The sequence below is a fragment of the Epargyreus clarus genome, unplaced genomic scaffold, assembly GCF_041222505.1.
Source record: "Epargyreus clarus isolate Ecla_fem2 unplaced genomic scaffold, WU_Ecla_fem_2.2 ptg000033l, whole genome shotgun sequence".
NCBI lineage: Eukaryota > Metazoa > Arthropoda > Insecta > Lepidoptera > Hesperiidae > Epargyreus > Epargyreus clarus.
Window position 1 is genome coordinate 2,857,599 of NW_027332238.1, and position 21,728 is coordinate 2,879,326.

At 34.5% G+C, this 21,728-nt stretch overlaps 1 protein-coding gene across 1 annotated transcript; it reads right to left on the reverse strand.

Annotated features, from left to right (window-relative positions):
* Positions 1–20,058: 20,058 nt before the first annotated feature.
* On the reverse strand, positions 20,059–21,383 carry LOC140755525 (uncharacterized). Its single transcript, XM_073090811.1, has one exon. The coding sequence runs from the start codon at positions 21,109–21,111 to the stop codon at positions 20,575–20,577; it is 537 nt and encodes a 178-aa protein (XP_072946912.1). The 5' UTR covers positions 21,112–21,383; the 3' UTR covers positions 20,059–20,574.
* Positions 21,384–21,728: the final 345 nt, after the last annotated feature.

The following is a 21,728-nucleotide window of genomic DNA, read 5'->3' on the forward strand; positions in this document are numbered from 1 at the left end:
ATTAATCAATCTATGCAATGGCCCACCAAGGATTGACATTTGATTGTCAAATTGCGATCTTTGGTAGGCAATGTGGCCGTTAAATAATTTCGTTAATAGATTTGTAATAGACATTGTTGTTTAAATATCTTTGATTACGTTTTCACTTAGCATTTGACACGCGTTTCGGTCTGATGATTACCAAAAAATTATATTATATACCTTTTCCATTCGGAAAGTTGCTATAAGGGGTTCACCCTACGATCGTTTTCATTCCTACTAATACTTCGAATTCCTACTATATTTCGTTATTAGAGTGGCAACACCACAATTAAAATGTCAAAATAGTATGCAGTAGGGTTGAGAATAATCGATTCGATTTTTAAATAAACGTTAAGTAGATTCAATTCGTATTTAGTAGTGCATTTTAGTGAAAAAAAAAATATTTGCCATAACGGTCGCGTGCTCATACTTTGCTCTCGACGCATATTGTTTTAAACTTCGATTACCAATTGATTGATGTAGACAATTATTCGAATGATATATTATATATTTTCTTAGTATTTAGATGACTTATCTACTTCTGAAGCGTCGTAAGGAAGGTATGGGGATGCGATTGCGTTTTATGCACACGTGTGCGCGTAAAACTCTTAGTGGATAGTAAAATTATAAAAATAGTTTCAGTATAGCTAATGAAAATGCGAAATCGTGGTTTCCTCTTAAAGTTAGATGTTAGAATATATTTTTCAATCACATTACGCGCCCCCAACACTATTTTTCACCCTCTCACGGCACTCAATTCTCTTATATTACTCCCGTTGTTATAATTCGTATATTTTCCCGTTATTTTGACTGCATTTTTATCGTTTCACTCGTATACGATACGTTCTAGTGGCGTTTTGTGGCAACACTCTTTAAATCCTCGTTTATCTTAGATGTGACGTGATCTTCAGTTTGTGAAAAAATATTTGTTTTTGTTTTTACTCGATTTTATTTCGTTTTGTAACTTGCTCTGTGCATTGTCCATTTTTGGTGGTTCTTTTGAATGAGATTGCTCAAAAGTTTTTGGAGAAAAATTGTTTGTGAGTGCCCCCTACCCTCCTAGTTGCAGAGGAACGGCATTGCGCGTATATGAGTGTGTATGGTCGCACTGTCCCATTTTGTATTTTTGTATTTTTATAAAAAATCAAATTAATGTGGAATTCGGAAGTGATTTTTTACTTTGCGCGCAGTATTTGTATCGATGATGATGATGCTTTGAGCGTCGTCGTGTGGGTGCGGTCATCGCGCCGACGGGAGACTGCGCGTCGCGTAGCGTTTTTTAAAAATTGACAAATTGGTGTTAGATTTTATTATTAAATGCCGAGGTGTTTGGGATATGTGGTCTGTTGCGTGTGGTTAGTTTTTGCACTATACCTTGAAGCTGAATGTTTGGAAGGGATGGTGCAGCGCAAACGCATCATCGTGCGGCGTTGTTACAATGTTTGGACGATTTCATGCTGATACGAGAGTGTGTATGTGGGGAGGTTGTTTCGATTTCTCCTTTATTTTTTGCGACTTTTGCCGCGATACTTTAGCTCTGCGGGACGTTCGGGTGAACGGTGCACGGCGTAGTGCGTTTTTATCGCGAATTGTTTAGGCGAAGTGTAAGGTGTCGTGGTAGTTTTAGAGGATGCTTTCCATGGTATCAGTTTTTGTCTCGCGCCATTTTCGATTACCATTTAATTTCTACTAGACCTTTCGATTTGTAGGTACGGTTTCGTTTTTTTAGTTCTTTCGAATTGCCTTTTAGTTGTGCGCGGGTCGTGTTTCAGTTTCGTGTTAAGTTGTTTGAGTTTAGTTTAGTTTGTAGTTGTTGTTTTTTGCCCGGTGACTTGTTTAGTGGCCGCGCTGTCGGCACCTTGTTCTTGTTGTTCGTACGTTGTCTGTTTTATATATCGATCGTGGCCGTTGGACGCTGCTCGATTTGTATATTTTCATTTTAGATAGTAATTTTGTCGTTTGGCATATCACGTGAGATTCACATAGTACGGGGGGCATCGCGGTGTCTTTTCTTATATATACATTTTTTGAAGTGAAATTTGTACTTTTTGATGATAAATATCGTAGCTAAAACTTTGATGATGTAAACGAATAATAATAAAATATATTGTTGTTGTTGAAATGTCGATGTTTTGACCCCTCGTGTCGTCCTGAGTGAGTTTTTTTCGCACTTTATTCACTTGCATGTACATAGTGGAAACGGTATGTTGTTTCTTAGTAAAAAGTTGATGAAAAAAAATCCGCAAAAAAAAAAAATGTTTTTTATCGATACGTCGGCGGCGGACCGGATATAGTGAATTTTTTTATCTTAGCGCGCGCCTGGAGCGGCAGGCTTCGAAATCTTCGTACCTAGGTACTTTTAGTGAAATTATTACATTATTATTAATATTAATAAAATAAATGATAGCGAAATGTAGCGCAATTCGTCAATACCTAACCTAGTTGAGTATGATATAATGAGAATAGTACCTAAATACTTGGTGGACTGTGAAATATCCAAAGGTGATGCGTACACTTGCTTCGAAACAACGACTTGAAGAACTTCTATTACCTTCTAAAGCAGAGGGACAGTACGCAACCTCACATGGGCTCATAATACTTGAATTAATAGTGAGTATGATAGAGAATTGTTTTGAAATACACGTGATTGGATGACGTCACTTTTGGATATTGAACGGGCCATTACATTACCTTGTAACGTTGCTAGACAATATGTTGTGTTTGTACTTCTTGCACTGTTTGCATCGGGTATTCTTCTATAATTATATATATTATTATATTATATATACGAGTGTGTACATTGGTGGGGATAGATCGCTTTCTAATTTAACTTGAGTACCTTCGCAAAATTTATCAGTTTTTGCAGTCGTAATGTCGTAAAAATGCAATTATTTTCCATCTTCTGCTGTCATCAAGTGATGCCTTGAGGATTAAAATGACAAAATTGCTGTATTTTACGAATAGTAATAGGATATCAGAAGGCTAGCAGCCAATTCAAAATTTCGTCTAATTTGATGTTAAAAATATTATTATAATAGTATTGTTCTGTTTCACAATTATATATTTTTAATTGCCATTTCCAATTCAAATGTTTTTATTTAAATAAATTTGGGCGCATTAAAAAGGAATTTAAACTATTTAAAATGTATTTGTCATTTTAATCCTAACAGTGTAGCACCCGTTTTTGATAACCTATCTATCCATTAATTACCCACCAAAGATCATAACTTGATCGTCTGTTATGAAGAAATTATCAAATGACAATCTTTGCTAGGTAAATCTTTGGATGGATTGATTATTAATAACGGCCGTAGATTGACGTTGGTTTCTTTGTTAAGCGATCTATCCACACCCCGTATATCTAATAAAACTAATTCATCAGTTACCTTGTTCGAGCGGTCTCTCTGAACTGCGTTTACAGACCGGATGGTGCATAAGAAAATATTTTTTTAATGAATTTTTCAACGGAAACCGACTCCTTTTAATCGAAAATTATATTCTATATATTGTTATTATTGGCTAAAAATAAACTGTATATCACCGTGTATTTTTCTCTTGTAAAAAAAATTATTCATACTTACTTAAAAATAAACTAGTTGAAATTTTGCCTTTCGTTTGGGCTTAGCGGCTAAATATAATTGTAAATATGTTTACGTTGTATGGAATTTTAGTAGGTCGTCTTGTTCGCTTGATTGTGTTATAGGTGTGTGGGGCCGTCGATAAATTACGTCACGAGGGAGGAAGGGGTCGGTGAACTGTCGCATTTGGTTGAGGGAGGGAAAGTCGAGCTTTGTGACGTCACATGTCAAATAGTTCAGTAGTAAAAGGCATAAATGTTTTACTTGGAAATATAAAAAAATACTGGTGTTTTAATAATATCATTTTTAGGCGAAGGTTTGCAAAATCTGTGACGTCGCAGTAGACAGAATCGCAAATGAGTGAAGGACGGCTTTCGAGACAAAATATCATTAAATCCCTGTGACGTAATTTATACTTGGCCCCCAATTGATTTTAGCGTTTTTAGACAAATTTAAAAGCAATCACAAGCGTACAACAAATGTTCTGTGTTATCGATCAGCCGTAGTCTAATCTCTACATCGGTAGTGTTATATTTAAAGAGGAGTCGGCCTTGACTATAATTTGAAATTAGATTTATATATTTTTATAGTGTTATTTCAGTAACCTGTTGAAATGTTCTACAATCGATTTTGTTGGTTATATTTATCGTGTTTGGCGCGTGTATGTCGTTTGTAGTTTTATCAAGGCGGCTTGAAATCTACCATAATGGTAGGTTTTTCTTTCGCATGGCAACTGGTTTGATTTGACGGATGATAAGGCGGCTTACACTTGCAATATTAATACTTCCGACGCGTTGTTTATGAATATTATAACAGTTACAATTGAGTGTAATCAGCCGAATACAATTGCATTGATAGATATTTGATAAAACTACAATGACGTCACGCCCCGAATGTAGCTAAAGTTAAACATTGTATTGAATTTTGATAATTTGCTACCGATTTTGGCGGGAACGTTGTTTGGTTTGAAATTGTCAATTGATTTATTGGACGTTCTATTTTCAAATTGTTTTCTGAATTGTTCAAGCCAAACGAAGATTTTGCCAATGTTTTGTTGGTTTCACCCCGTTTCTAACCTGTACCCCCTTTGATTACCTGTGCGATTTGTGAATGATGTTCTGTTTTCGAATTCATCGCCATTTCTGGACCTATGCTTTTGTCTGGAAGACGTTTATATGCATGTAGACGACGTAACAATAAAGTTTATGTACTTTTAGTCAAATTTTCTTTATAAATTATTGTAGCGCCATCTCTTGGCTAGTCGTGGAAAGTGCGTAAATGAAACGGGCCTCAAAACTTACAGCATTTGAAAAGGTCTTCTCTCTGTCATTAACTATTTTGTGCATGAGGCTTTCCAACTTAACTCAATCATAATAACATACAAGTTTAGCCAAGCTGTCTTGTTATCAAGATTTAATATCATGTTTAGAGTATAGACTTATAAAATACGCAGTCTACGTGTATATACAGTCTTCAAGCCTTACGCCCCCCTCTTGTTTTTTCAAGTGCAATGAATTAATTTAGACTATTGTGAAGATATTAAAATGAATTTGAAACTTTCGTGCGTTTTGTCTGTAGTTTTGGCTTTCTGGGATAGTGCAATGGGCTCGTTTGATTTTTTTATTTTTACATTTACTTTTTTTATCACGTCAACTTTTTTATCTGTCATAATCATTTGGCGCCATTTCGTGTTCTTTTTTTTTCTATTCAGCCAGTTTGCTAAATTGACATTTATGTTATCACTGCCGTCCTTTCCACTGACATTTTTAAACTGTATATTTTTTTTATATTCCACTTTTCGAATTTTCGGGCTGGATAGTTAAATTCAAACATTTTCGTAAGCTACTATAATTACACTTTTTCGTAATCGTGTTGTCACAGTACCTATTTTTGTAAGTTTTTTTTGAGTCGTGTTTTCTCTGTCGACCGATGACCAAAGACAACGTCCCAAAGATGGCGGTACCAAAAAAGACAGCGCGGGAAACCGTAATTCCTATTTTATTTTTGGAGAAAATACGGCTCGTACGAGATTTTATTTGACGAACATAATTGGCTATGAAAAAGAGATAGAGAATTTGAACACGTATTATTCCCACGTATTATTTACATTTGAGCATGATGTTAACGATAAAAAATACGAATATTGTGTAATTTTTTTATCATTCATAACTACATTATTATTTATTTTTGGAATGAATTAATTTCAAATACATATTTGAAGTTCTCGTTTCGTTTGTTCGTCTGTTCATTTTTGTCACAAAAATATTTTTTTAATCTTGAAATATATATTGTTCGTCAAATGAAAATCTCAAGTATATTGATTTTTGTATAACCTTTTTATTTTAGACGTAGTATACGATTCCTGCTTGTTTTGATGTATTTTTGAAGTTATTCCTATTTATTTATTTTTTACCGTTTTTTGTATAACATTTTTTTTAATTTTATCGATTATTTAACTAGTGTTTACGATTTATCACCATAGTTTAGCGTTTTTACGGTTATTTTAGATGTTATTCAGTATTTATCGATTTTGGTAATGATATTCACATGCGTATAGTAAATAAGCTTATCGACCGTAAATATAGCACTCATTGGCAGTACATAATTAATTAAAAATACAGGCAATTTTAATAATATTTTATTTTATTTATCTCCTCTTAAAATATTTGTCAAAATTCATGCAATTTTTACACTTGAATAATTTAAATTAATGAATAAAATGAATAATGAATAAATTAAAATACACAAATATAATTAAAAATTGCCTGTATTTTTTTGTACGTATAAATATTTAACGTTTGAATATAAATAGTGATGGGAAATTGTAAAAATCACAGTTTTTCTATAGTTGTAAAATTATTGTAGATTCAAATTTCAAATCAGAGCTTTACTGGTATATTATTTTCTGTTTTTCGTTTGTTTTCTATACGATAAAAATTTTATATATTTATATTTATTGAAAACTAAACGATTGGTAGACGTAAACTATGTAGATTTGAGTTTTTTTCGTTTTATTTGAATAATAATTACTATTATTATAATTTATAAGAGTGAAGTTTATTTTTTTGTTACTTGATAGTATTATCTTAGAGTTAATGCTTTATTGGGGTGGTGTGGCTATGGGGGTGGTTTCAAAAAGGGGTTGGTGATCAAAATTCAAGGGAATATTAAATTTTCTTTTTTATCTCATACTTTAAAAGAATATTCAAAATTAATTATAAAGTTCAAGGCATCAAACATAATTAATATAATAGCATGCAGTACAATAAATTTAAGATTTTTATATATTTTTTTTAATTATCCCTGAATGATGATTTAAAATTGAATATTTAAAGCTAATTTAATAATTAATCGTAAATTGTGCTACCGTTTCACCCCACGCTACCCTTCTAAAGTAGTAGGTATTATTTAAACTGAAATACTTGGATTTTTATATGAATTTTATTATTATAATATGGTATTTTACTAAATATTAGTCCAATATTAAATCTTTATATGTTTGTTTTATTTTCACCCCTATCAACATTTAAAAATAATTTATTATATAAGTATTATATACAAAATACAATATAGTGATATAAAATATAGTAGATATCAATAGTTCTGCTTATATATTTGAAATATATTTGAATTAGTTCCGATAAGGAATAATTATATATTTGCAAAAAACTATGTGACTATTAAGAAAGACTAAAAATCTAAATATATATATCTCAAAGGTGACTGACTGACATAGTGATCTATCAACGCACAGCCAAACCACTGGACGGATCGGACTGAAACTTGGCATGCAGGTAGAGTTATGACGTAGGCATCCGCTACGAAATGATTTTGATCAATTCTACCCCCAAGGGGATAAAATAGGGAATGAAAATATTACTTCGTAAAGCGAGCGAAGCCGCGGGCAAATTTTTCGGAAACTACAAACAAACGAAAATACAAACTAAATGATCACACGCTGTAGTACACACCTTTGAACTACGGTTGGAGCTACCGAGTATTTCTACGGCAGCGAAGTTTATTTTATTTATTTTTTATAATTATAAATAATAAATAAACGCTTTATACACTCACACTGAACGCGTCGAATCACAATCCTTACTAATATTATAAATCCGAAAGTAACTCTGTCTGTCTGTCTGTCTCTTCTTCACGCCTAAACCGCTGAACCAATTTTAATGAAATTTTGTACAAAGATAGTCTGAGACCCGAGAAAGGACATAGGATAGTTTTTATCCCGGAAATTCCACGGGAACTAGGGATGGCGATCTAAGATCGATTAATCGGGGAATCGATCTTTTGGACCAAAAAACAACGATTACTTTAATCGATATTAGTAAGGATTTAATCGTAAACTATACATTTGATCAAGTAATGATCTTTAGCAAAGTAATTATCCATGAGCCCGCGGTTTCAGAGTTCGTACGACCAATTTACGCCCAAGGGCGACACTGTCATTCTAATGAAGGTATGATTTTTCAGTTTTATGTATGTTAGTATGTCATATTATCTTATTTTAAACGCGGGCGAAGCCGCAGGCATTAACTAGTACAGTATAATGCAGTTGATAACGCATATTGTCTATGCTACAATTAGGTATTTCTGTCTAATACAGGAGTATAAACACTGCTGTGTTCTGCTTTGAAAGGGGTGAGGTAGACATACTTTTTCGAGGCATTTCAGCTTAGTCCTCAAGGGTAGCGACGCATCTATGGTTGACCTCGGATAGGATTCTAAATATTTTTTCTAAACACTGATTACACATGTCAATGGGCGGCAGTAGCCACTTACCATCAGTCCACCTGATCCAGTTCAACTGTATGCTCGTCAGCTACTCTAAAATAAAAAAACATACTAGTGTGCTAAGACCAGGGCCGCATTTAGAGGTCTAGAGGCCTTGGGGTAACAAAAGAGTGGAGGTCCCCTGGCCCCAAATTATTTTCCGAATAAAATGAACAATTTTTTCAGTTGAGTTTTGCATAAATATTTTATCGTCAAACGCAGGTAGATTCTTCTAGTAATCATGTTTGTACAAAGTACTGTAGATATAGGTAAAACAGCGCAAAAAAAATCAGAGGAAAAGCAATATATATTTTTTTACTAGTGTTTACTAGTCGGAATTTAAAAAAAATCCGACGTCTCTATTGTGGGGCCCCTCTTTTGTGGAGGCCCCGGGGCGGCCGCCCCGGATGTCCTCCCTCCCTTAAATCCGACCCTGGCTAAGACCATAAATGAATTTCAAAAACTTGTTATTCCACGATGTCAGCGCCCCGCTAATAGATGGCGCTGTTAGCATTTAAATGGATACTTGGAGCAGATGGCACCACTGGACTGCAAACGAGATTATTATTTTGAATTTAGATAAGAAAACAACGGGTGTTGTTTACAAGTATTGTCGATACTCCTAATAGTCCATTGAAAAGTTACATTTGGGTATGCATTTGTCAGAGGACGCAATTTTATTTTTTTAATCTGTAGGGGGGGTCAGTAGAAGCTTAAGTTCAAGTTTGTGGGGTCGGCACCCTTGTCCCCCGGCCGCCATCTTGGAAAAGGGGGTGCAAAGGGTTTTCGCGCTGTATCTCGTAAACTAGTTACCCTACAGAAAATTTAATCAAACATAAAATGTAGCAAATTAAATTTCCTACAATTTTATTTCTATTACTTTTTATCGTCAAGTGACCAACAAAAAAGTTATAAACAAAAATAAATGAAAATTTTGTAACAAATTTCCTTTTGGAGGTTATAACTTTTTTTCAGTTCATTTTACAATAAAATGACATCACAGCAATTTTGTAGAGGGTTTTTCAACGAACAATTTCCTCTATATAATTGTTTCATTTTATTTATTTATCTAGGTTTTACAGCGCTCCAAACTTGAACGGATTCTCGAATGCTCATAGGGATGCAATAAAAACTAAAAATTAGGCTTACTTTTCTATCTATATTTACCAGATTACCGAGTATCTCAAAATAAATAATATACTTCCTACCTATAAGTCGGGGTTCACGAAACATCGAAGTACAACAACTTCCTTAATGCAAGTTATGGATGATATACTGACGTCTCAGGCTGATGGAGAGGGAACTATTCTCACCTTGCTAGACTTTTCACGCGCCTTTGAGACACTGAACGTATCATTGTTGTTGTCAAAGCTATCATTTTATGGTTTGAGTGCTGATACTGTGACGTGGTTTGACAGTTACTTTAAGTACCGTTCCCAAAAGGTAGTAATACAAAACAGTGCAACTGGATTGGAGAGCTCTTCTAAAGCTCGGAATGTAAGTCGGGGAGTACCGCAAGGGTCTATTTTAGGCCCTTTACTCTTTATACTGTATAGTGCGGACGTCATCACCAGTATAAAACACTGTAAGTACCACATTTATGCGGACGACTTACAATTATACATCTCATGTAAACCAAGTGACGTACATATTGCCGCATCGAAATTAAATTCAGATTTAGATCGTATATCATCCTGGTCAGGACTTAATACGTTAATTTTGAATCCGAAAAAAACTAAGTACATGGTCTTGGGAACTCCTACTCAGATTCGAAATATTTGTGCTAGAATTCCGCCCATTATAGTAAATAACGAGCCGATTGAGAGAGTAGCAATTGCAAGAAATCTTGGAGTCGAGATGGACCAAAATCTTCGGTTTGAGAAACATATTATTGAAACCACCCGGAATTGTTTTTACAGGCTTAAAGTCTTGTACCGCATTCGCGATTGCCTCTCCGAAACACTGCGAGTTAACTTGTGCGACTCCTTAATCCTTTCCAAGTTTAATTATGCTGATACTGTCATAGGTCCCCGTCTCTTAAAACGTACAAAAAACCTTATTCAACGAGTGCAAAATGCCTGTGCGCGCTTTTGCTTTAATGTGCCGCCTCGCGCCCACGTTACACCTTTCCTTAACAATGCTAAATTACTTAAGATGGACGCGCGCAGGCGTTTGCATTTTGCTACACTTTTATTTGGCATCATTAAAAATAAGGAACCTATATACCTGTACGATAAACTGATTTGGGCTAAGGACAATAAGAAGCACCGCACAAGGTCGTTGTCATATAAGCTGGAATTTCCTTCTTACTGCTCGGCTGCTTTTAGGGGAAGTTTTAAGTACAGCGCCACGAGGTGCTGGAACAACCTCCCGCCTCCACTGCGTACCCTAAAAACAATAAGTTTATTTAAAATTAAGTATAAGTTACAACTGATAAGTGAACAAATAAATAACAATAATTAGGTACAAATTACAATATGAAATCGTTATATGTTATTATTATCTCTTGCAATGTATTTAAATTTCCAAATATAATTATGATCATCAGTCAAATATAAACTTATGGTACTTACGGTATTTGGAAACTTCCTGCGGTATTTGGAAACGCGTAACCTGCTTTATCCACACTATACGTATATTTGTTCCAAAAATTTTATTCATGTATTGTTAAGTTTTCTCTCTGCCTTTCCTTCTCTTCGTTACGTACTTATTTTGCACTGTGCAGACCTGTGCTGTGAATTTTTTTCACTTATATTCCTTATGAATTAGTTCCTTCCTTAAAATGTCGGTACCTTTAAAGAAAAATAATAATTCGCTTAGCTTAATTTAATAAATAATTAGTGCAATTAAACTATAAACTTTTTATAAATATTATTATAGTCGATGCTTACCTTTTATTATAATTATTATCTCTCTGCTATTTTTTCATTAATCAATGTTATTAAAAATATTAACAATAATTATTTTGTGCTACAAAGACAGCCGTCCATGTTTGTCCCTTTATTTCGGTGTACCCTGAAAATCAGCGCCTTGGTTACACTGCCATGGCATAGGCTGAGGGTAGTCCGTTTTACGGTTTATTATGTCGCAGCGCGGTACCCTCCTTATTTTTTAATATTGTAAGTTCTCGTTTTTATTTATGTTTATGTTTTGTTTTGATTCTTGTTTTTTTTTAGTCATGTGTGTTCTGCTATGTATTCCGTGAATAAAAATTTATTATTATTATTATTATTATTATTATTTTTATTCATACAATTTATTATGATCTTAACATTCCTATGCTATTATTAAACTATGTTTGACCCTTTTACCCACTACAAAACTTAGAACCCTAAGCAGGTAGAAAAGGCCTTAGTAGTTGTTTGAGAACAAATGAACCTCTACCTTCTATTACTGTTATTATTATAATTTATCCTAGGTGGCACAGCTGTCGGTTCCCCTCTATTTATTCTTACATAGTTTAATAATAGCATAGGAATGTTAAGATCATAATAAATTGTATGAATAAAAAAAATATAGATAGAAAAGTAAGCCTAAGTTTTAGTTTTTATTGCATCCCTATGAGCATTCGAGAATCCGTTCAAGTTTGGAGCACTGTAAAACCTAGATAAATAAATAAAATGAAACAATTATATAGAGGAAATTGTTCGTTGAAAAACCCTCTACAAAATTGCTGTGATGTCATTTTATTGTAAAATGAACTGAAAAAAAGTTATAACCTCCAAAAGGAAATTTGTTACAAAATTTTCATTTATTTTTGTTTATAACTTTTTTGTTGGTCACTTGACGATAAAAAGTAATAGAAATAAAATTGTAGGAAATTTAATTTGCTACATTTTATGTTTGATTAAATTTTCTGTAGGGTAACTAGTTTACGAGATACAGCGCGAAAACCCTTTGCACCCCCTTTTCCAAGATGGCGGCCGGGGGACAAGGGTGCCGACCCCACAAACTTGAACTTAAGCTTCTACTGACCCCCCCTACACATTAAAAAAATAAAATTGCGTCCTCTGACAAATGCACACTAAGGCCTAAAAAATGTAACATTTCAATGGACTATAAACCATAACCAGTATTAGTGCCTTCCACACTATTAATTTCGAAAAACTTCGCACCAATTTTCAAAAGTCAAAGCAGACCTAAAAATATTTTTTCTATCTGCGTTATAGTTACATAATATTTGATCAGCATTATATAGTTTGATATAATGTTAATCAAATATAACTTTTCCCTCATGAAATGATTTACTACACCTATAAATTACATAACTAATACAAATATTTCAAACAATAAAGCTTTATAGTTTGTTTGACAGCTAAAAGTTTGTGCTAAAAGAAAACAACAAAACTAGACCCTAGTATTGCCAACTTTTTACACTGTCAAACAAATGTCAGAACTTAGAATACCGAATCAAGTTGAATTAAAATAATGTCATTTCTCATTCCAAAATTATATTTATTTACTAGATTACTGACTGAAATTAGAATAACGAACCGCACAGTCATGGTTCTGTGTTAAAACTAGACTATTACACCTCAAAATGGAGGCAAACGAAGTCGAGACAGTGAGCATTATAATCGAAGAAGCGGACGGTATAACGGTCAATCCGATCACCACCGAACCTGAAATAGAGATAACATACGTTCAAGAAGAGCCTACAATACACTGCCGTGTGTGTGGCTTGTCTTTCGCGAGCTCCGACGAGTTTGACGACCACAACGTGCGGCTACACGCTCGGAATAAGATACCTTGTCCGATTTGCAAGACGACGTTTCAACGACAGGATCATATGCGTCGACATGTCCGCACAGTGCACGCGGATGAGTCCGTTTGCCCGATCTGCCAGGAGGACTGCAAAGACAAGGATATGTTGAACAAACACATGGCTCAGTGCCGAACAACAGATACAGATAACTATTACTGTAGGAAATGTGAGTATGTCGCAGACTCACTACAATTGCTACAAACACACGAGTCATGCCACGTTTTGTCTCCTAAGCAGCATGAGTGTGAGGAGTGCAGCGCTACCTTCAAACGTCGAGACCATCTCGTCCGGCACGTGAAGTCTAGGCACCTAATGGAGGTAGTTAACTGTGAGTTGTGTAAACAGAGCTTCAAGCGACGAGATCACATGCTACGGCATATACGGGAGAAACACAACATGATTTATAAGGACGGCAATCTGGTTGAGTATAAAAAAAATGGCCGGCGACCCAAACCGAGATATTAGTTGTATTTTAAAAAGAAAATTAAGTTAGTTAATTAAAACTACTTCACAATTCGCTACCAATATGTACAATGGTATGTATTAAAGCATGCAGTATGTACCACCCTCTTACAAAAGATGCGTGCAGATGCATGAAATAAAAATATACACCACCATACATACCATCAACACGTGTTTCGCTCCAAAAGTGAGCATCATCAGGGTAAAATGACTCTACGACGGTTGATTGTTAAGTCATTAAGTGACTTAGTTTTAATCCTAACTTAATAGCATAGATTTCTGCAAAGTAACACCTGATAGAGTACGTGCCAAACTGCTAGTCCTCTCTGAAGTTGTCGCGCAAAACTACAAAGATAGACTCCGTAAACATAGAACAAAAGGACACACTAACACAGCTACGTACCAGGGGGCAAGAGTGTACAGTGGACGCATGCCAGAGGGTCCTACGCTGTCTTCGTCCCGCTAATATCTACAATTTGCTATTGCGACGCCACTCATATCTAGATTCAGACAAGCAGTTTGGCGCTGACTATACAATTATCTAAAATAAATAAAACTTATTCTCAAAAACTTACAATAGTCACATGTCATAGTAATCAATAAGAAATTAATTAACTTTATTCTGCAATCAGCAATCTTCGCGAAAGCCAAAAAATAGTTCAATGAAGGCAGATAGTACTTATTCATAATTTTAGTCTGTAGTTGTAGGTAGGACCCATTGTTGTTCAAATATGAAAACAACACTGCCACATCTATTTCTGTTATAGCATAGAACCATCTGGATTGATTCCAGTGGCACCACCACCACATCTTTCTGCCTAATAACAGCAGTGTTAAGCGCTGCTGTGTTCTGGTTTGAAGGGTGTGGTAAGGGAGACATACTTCTGAGGCTTTCCAGCTGAGTCCTCAGAGGTAGCAGCGCATCTGTGGCCAACCTCAGATAGGAATCTAATCTTATCTGGGGTTGATTACAGATGTCCATGGGCAGCAGTAGCCACTTAGCTCACTGCATGGTCATTTACTACTCCCATATTGCAAAAAAAGTAACTAAATCGACTGTCCTTCTAACCTATTCAACGTTTTTAAGATTAATCAGCCCTTTTGACTTATAAAGTAGGAGGTTTTTAAATGATTCATTAATGTTCTTGTAAATATTTAATAGTTCCCTGAAATGGGTTGGTTCCAACTCAGCATTTTTCTAGTTTGAAAATAGATATTTGTACATTTAAAATAGTGTCAGAGGTCACACAAAAACAATGATTTGCCAAAGATTTTTAGAAAATAGTTCATTTAATAACTTATTATAGGCTAAGTAACTTATAGGAAATAAAACTTGATCTCATCTATATGGTATTGGAGTTAGACTTCTTTTGACGCATTTGACACATAATTTTTGGTCTATTCATTTTGATCTAATGATGTTGTTTGCTCATTAAAAAAATATATATACTCATAAGAAATTATTTCTTACGTCATAGAAGTATCACTTCTTTTCATACATATTGCAAAAAGTGCATTTTTTTATGTGCCATTCCTAAGCATGGATTAGTAAAGATTACTCACTCCTAACAAGAAAGTGTACCCAGTTTTGAGAATTGAAATAGTTGCGTAAAAGAGTTTTGCCACGTCTCCGTGCTAGGATGTCCCTAAAATATTTGAAAGAATTATTTGTTTGTTGTGTAAATTACGCAGTATTATGTTATTTATTCGTAAATTTTCTCTAAAAGGGGTTTTGTTTGTCAAGAATTCAAAAAAAGAACTTACCAATAAGCCGTTTGTGGCTTCATTCAATTTCAAGGCGGCGAAGTATCTTTACTAATCTATGTTCCTAAGATTGTTATTTTAGCTTTCTAAAATAATAATCTGGACAAAGTTGGAAAGTCAGTAAATGTCAGTAAATGACAATATTATGTCAATTTCCTATACACAAAGCACGAGTTTTTCTAAATAGATCAATTATAATTATGGCACCAATATTTTGGGATTTAAAACCAAATCCTTTAAGTATCTTGATATGCCTACAGTACTTGATTTTTTTTACCTTTTTATATAAAACTTTTTATATAGACAGGTTATTACGTTCATAGGTAATTTATACGATTATTTATTGAAATTACTAGTCATTTTATTATACACTTTTGATATTATTAAAATTTGTTTAAATTACTATACTTAAGTAATTACTATACTTGTAAAGATCTCTGTAAAAATATATGTTAAGAAATAAATATTATTAGCACACTGTCATATTTTTTTTTATTTTTACCACTGCTCAACCCTCGGAACTTGTAATGAAGAAGGTGGTTGAATCTTATGTGGTTCGACTCCGGTGGCACTATCTAATCGAAATAGAAAATGACGAATATCTAATCCTATATGGGGTTGATTACAGATGTCCATAGAGATGCCCTCGTCTGCTACTCCTATATTAAAAAAGGTGGGTAGATGTAAAAGTTCCAACAAAGTTGTTTTTAACGTCACTTCGTAGTCTGCGCGATCAATCGTAGTCTTGCGCTCGGCGAATACAGACGTTATGTATGTCCTCACGCTCTGTCCACGTAGACTAACCGTGCTACCGCGTGTTCCTCATGAAGTGCATAGACTATTGGAAGACCAGGCCGTGCCTACTTTGAGCCCTGTGGCAGCGCCGTGTGCCTGACACGATTCGAGTCGGATCGTATTGGAAGGCAAAGTTGATCGTTTTATCTACTCATCCATAAACATAATCCTAAACATTCCACTCCACTCCTAAACATAATGTTGTTCCTATTCAATGTTTTTTGCCTACAAAAGATTGACAATACCTGCCGACTAGAAATTTTCAATCTACCTTTGGTAGTCAAACGTTAGATCGAATGTATTTTAAAAATGGGTCATTATGAAAAATACACAGTTATCTATTTCCAAAAATTTACTGATTGAACAGATCAATAAATTACTAATACTAATACATAAATACATGCAGCTTTAATAAGAATTAAGAAGAAATAAGGGGAGTCTATAAATGACGTCACTTAAAAATATGTCGATTAAAGAACGTGTTATTTCTCGCACATCATTTTGAAAATAGAAAGCAAACGAAAATGATTTTGAATTTAACACGTTGTGTATCTACTTGCAAAAAAATTACTTATAGAAACACATTATTTTGTCTGCGATGATCTGTATTAACTTTTTAAACATCTATTCAGATACGCGATAAAAAATGTTGAAATTGTGACGTCACATTTGCCTCTACACAAATGTACAACATCGAAGAGAAAATATCCTCTTGAGAAAAAAATATTACCAAGACTATTATATTATATTTTCTTGAAAATGAAATATATTTTTACAAATACGTAAATATTAGTTAGTTCTTTTTTAACTGTCTAAGTCACAAATAATATTGCTAGTAGTATTATAGTCCGCGTCAAACTGCTAGTCCGCTCTGAATATAGAAATGAATCGCGTCGCCATAGTAAATTGTATGACTACACTTGCTCGCAACAACTTCAGAGCGGACTAGCAGTTTGGCGAGGACTATAGCTAATTTAAGTACATATACTTCATGCATTTTAAACATTTTCTCACTCCTCATGGAAAAAAACTAGCTAAGCATATAGATATTTAATAAATAAAGTTTATTACTACTGTTGATCCATTATGTTATAAGTATAAGGCAATTGTTAATTTATTTTCACTATATTAGCTATACAATCATAGATAAGTAAAGATTACTCACTCCTAACAAGAAAATGTACCCAGTTTTGAGAATTGAAATAGTTGCGTAAAAAAGTTTTGCCACGTCTCCGTGCTAAAATGTCCCTAAAATATTTGAAATAATTATTTATTTATTACGTAAATTACGTAAATTAGTTATCTATTCGTAAATTTTCTCTAAAAATGTTTTTATTTGTCAAGGATTCAAAAAAAGAACTTACTAAAATAAGCCGTTTGTGGCTTCATTCAATTTCAAGGCGGCGAAGTATCTTTACTAATCTATGTATACAATGTTATACTTACTAACATTTCTACTATATTCGAGTTAATTATTAGATATTTTAAAGCATAAATTAAATCATAACTCCTTATAACTATATTAAGAAAAAAAAATTAAATATGTTACAAAAATACTGCTATGATGAAGATTATATGAAATAATCCCTCAGGGTAGTTATAAATTATAGAGCGAGCTTATTCTGGTATGCTTTTTTTATAATACAGGAGTAGCAGACGAGCATGCAGTCCACCTGATGGTAAGTGGTTACTGCCGCCCATGGACATCTGTAATCAACCCCAGATAGGATTAGATATTCCTGCCTGAGATCGGCCACAGATGCGCCGCCACCCCTGAGGACTAAGCTGGAACGCCTCGGAAAACTATGTCTCCCTTACCACACCCTTCAAACCAGAACACAGCAGCGCTTAACTGCTCTGTTATGAGGCAGAAATAAGAGTGGCGGTGGTGCCGCCGGAGTGGAACCACCAAGGGTTCTACCACCTTCAAAGAAGTACAATATTTGTACAAAGGCATTATTGAAAATATCATCAATATGACTATAAATGTTTCATAATATAGAAGTAGGTTTTGAAGATGGTATTTACAATATAGATGCACTCTATGCTAATTTTATTACACTGAGGATTACTGAGTATTAAATTCTTCAAGTGGACATTATACTAATTGGTAATATTTCTTACAAACTAAATGAATTCTTATAAAATACTCCTGGTATTTTTACATTCACAAATTGTTACACTTTTAAATGGGTCACAAAATGTGATATCTTGTGACAGTGGATATGTAAGTGATGACAATCAATACTGAATTGATTAGAGATTCATCATCATCATCAACCCATTACTGTCCCACTGACCCCTCGATCGAAAGGTCCGAGGTTCAAATCCCAGGCACGCACATTTGATTTTCAAAGTTATATAAATACAGATTAATTAAGAGTTGCTTAAATGGTAAAGGAAAACATCGTGATGAATCCTGCATACCTGAGAAACCTTAAAAATGTTTTCAAACGTATGTGAAGTCTACCAATACGCACTTGGCCAGCGCGGTGGACTATGGCCTAATCCTTCTCACTCTGAGAGGAGACCCGTGCCCAGCAGTGGGACAGTAATAGGTTGATGATGGTCCGTTGCCACAATTTATAGACCTCCTAACATTATTAGTATGACATTGTTAAGCTGCTATACGACTTATAAATTCTAATATTTAGATTTTATTTTATGTGACCCAATCAACCTTATTAAGACAAATATGATATGTTTTTAAAAACTAATTCTATTATATGATAAAATGAGTATAATTTGAAGAATGCTACTGTAGTTATTTATATAAATAAATAAAAAATATACATATGATCTTATTCATACAACTCCACAGTCTAGACACCATTTGAAAAAATTGTCTAACCTGAAACTTCTTTTATGAAGTCTCAATCTGAGAGGGAATTAGGTCATAGTCCACTACCTTTGCCCAGCAGTGGAACAGTGGGTAGATTATGGATTATGGGATTTATGTCAGGGCCGGATTTAAGGGAGGGCAACCGGGGCGGCAGCCCTGGGGCCTCCACAAAAAAGGGGCCCCAACAATAGAGACGTCGGATATTTTTTTTAATTCAGACTAGTAAACACTAGTAAAAAAAAATCTTTTCGTTTGATATTTTTTTTTGCTGTTTTACATGAATACTAGAAGAATCTACCTGCGTTTCACAATAAAATGTTTATCGAAAAAATCAAATGAAAAAAATTGTTCATTTTATTCAGAAAATAAATTGGGGCCAGGGGGCGACACCACACCTTTGTTGCCCCAAGGCCTCTATACCTCTAAATCCGACCCTGATTATGGTGGTAATACAATAATACAAACTGTAACCTTATTCTTACACAACCTTCAAATTATACACAATTTACCAACTACATTTTTATTGTCGGCTTTAGAAAAAAGTATAAAACCCATCTTTAGACATTATAACTTGAATTGGTAATGACCATAATACCAGGTGGTGGCTACTTTACATGTTTCTTATTTCTCATGAAAGTTCTGCAGTTTTCTGCCTAATAACAGCAGTGTTAAGCGCTGCTGTGTTCTGGTTTGAAGAGTGTGGTAAGGGACATATACTATGAGGCTATCCAATTTGGCCTCAGCGCTAGTGGCGCATCTGTGGCCGATTTCAGATAACATTTATCTTATCTGGGGTTGATGACAGATGTCCATGGACGTCCGTAGCCCATTGGCATCAGGTTGCATACTCATTTACTACTGCAGAATTATAAAACAACTAACACACAATAATGCAATCTACTTCAGTAAGAAGTCACTGCCATATAGACATCTTTAAACCCCAGATAAGGGAACGTACCCATACTAGGTGACCAATTTTTTAATATTTTTCGACCCCTACCCCCCTCCGGTGACCACCCGTAGTATATGCTAAGACCCCTCCCCCCTCCTCAAATTGTTATTTGCATTGCAAATGTGAATTTTTTGTGAAGCTTTATAGTCGATCATGCAACAACATTATTGTATATTTGATTGATGATAAACATGATTTCTCTCAATGAATTCGACTATGTGACAAAAATCTAAGCCCCCCCCCGCTCCTGTGATTTAGCGTCATATTTTAAAAACCTCCCTCCCCCCTAAATGAGTCACGTAGTATGGGTACGTTCCCTAATATTGGAGTCTTACCTGAGGTTGGCCACAGCATTCACCTAAGGACCAAGTTAGATCGCCTTGTATAAGACTCCCTAACCACTTCAAACCAGAACACAGCAACGCTACACTACTGTTATAACAGAAATAGGTATGACGGTGGTACCTTCAGAGTGAAACTAGTATGGGTTCTAACATTAAAGCGTTTTTGGTACCTATAACAGTATAATTATAGCAACAAACGGAACATAAATACAATTTAAGTAAACCTAAAGCCGACATTACATATTACATAAATATTCTTAACATAAGCATCATAATCTCTTATGGATCCGATTTAAATGAGTCTGGAGGGATTGTTTAGCCTTAAACTTCAGCGAACAATGCTCACATTGGAAGGTAATGTTTTTAAACGTATGTTTGTTATTGACATGCTTCACCAAACCATCTTTACTTGTAAACTTCTTCTGGCATTTTAAACAGGAATTCTCTGCTAATAACTGCTTCAGTTTCAAATGCCGCCGTAAACAATAACGAGACTTGAAAGTAATGGAACAAGTATCGCATTTCGATTTACTTTTCACTTGGTGCTGGGTTTGACAATGTATATCCAAATTACTCTTTTTAGTAAACACTAGTTGGCATTCATTACACTCGAAGGTCGCTTCTAACTGTTGTGTCTGATGATTCGAGGACATATGCCGGAAAAAATGGCTATTCTGAGTAAATTTAACTCTACAATACTGACAGGTGTAGATGTATTTTCGATCGTCGAGTTCTACGGTTTCGTCTTTTCTACGCATCGGTCGGACCCTTATCCTGGGACCGGATCGAACTGGTTTCTTGTTCATGGCGCTAGGTTTTACCAATTTGAATTTAGAACTCAGTCAGCATCATTTAAACACAGGAATACACACGTAAGCAACTGGTCGACACTTTTGTGGATAACTTTTTCACTGCTTCTGTTTCTTAATGAAGATAGTTAGAAGTATGTTTTAAATACCTGTAGTAAGTTCTAGGTTTTGGTATATTTAACGATTTATGCACTTTCTTCAATAAATTGACGAATGATAGTCCAAAGCAAAGTCGTAAACGTCAAAAAGTTTTTGTAGTTGGCTTTCGCAGCGTGCGTTCGAAAACGTGAAATGCACTTTCACTTAAATTAGATAAACCGTTCTTTAATCTTACAAAATATGCATTTTTTGTAACGTTCCTCATATAATTTAGGTGATTAATTTAAAATTATGATTAATATTGAATTATATTATTTAACTTTTTATAAATTTATTCATAGATAAGTAAAGATATCTCACCGCCTACTAATTGACGAAGTCAAAAAAAAATCAAACAGCTTACGGGTTTCATGCATGTACACGAAATTACGCACACACTCACGTAAAACAGTTTACGGTTTTTCCCATAACGTTTCCTACCGTCGTGGTGTAATTAACGCGGAAAAATGCTGACA

Coding starts and splice junctions, on each gene's coding strand:
- LOC140755525 (XM_073090811.1), bottom strand. CDS start 21,111: ATGAACAAGAAACCAGTTCGATCCGGTCCCAGGATAAGGGTCCGACCG.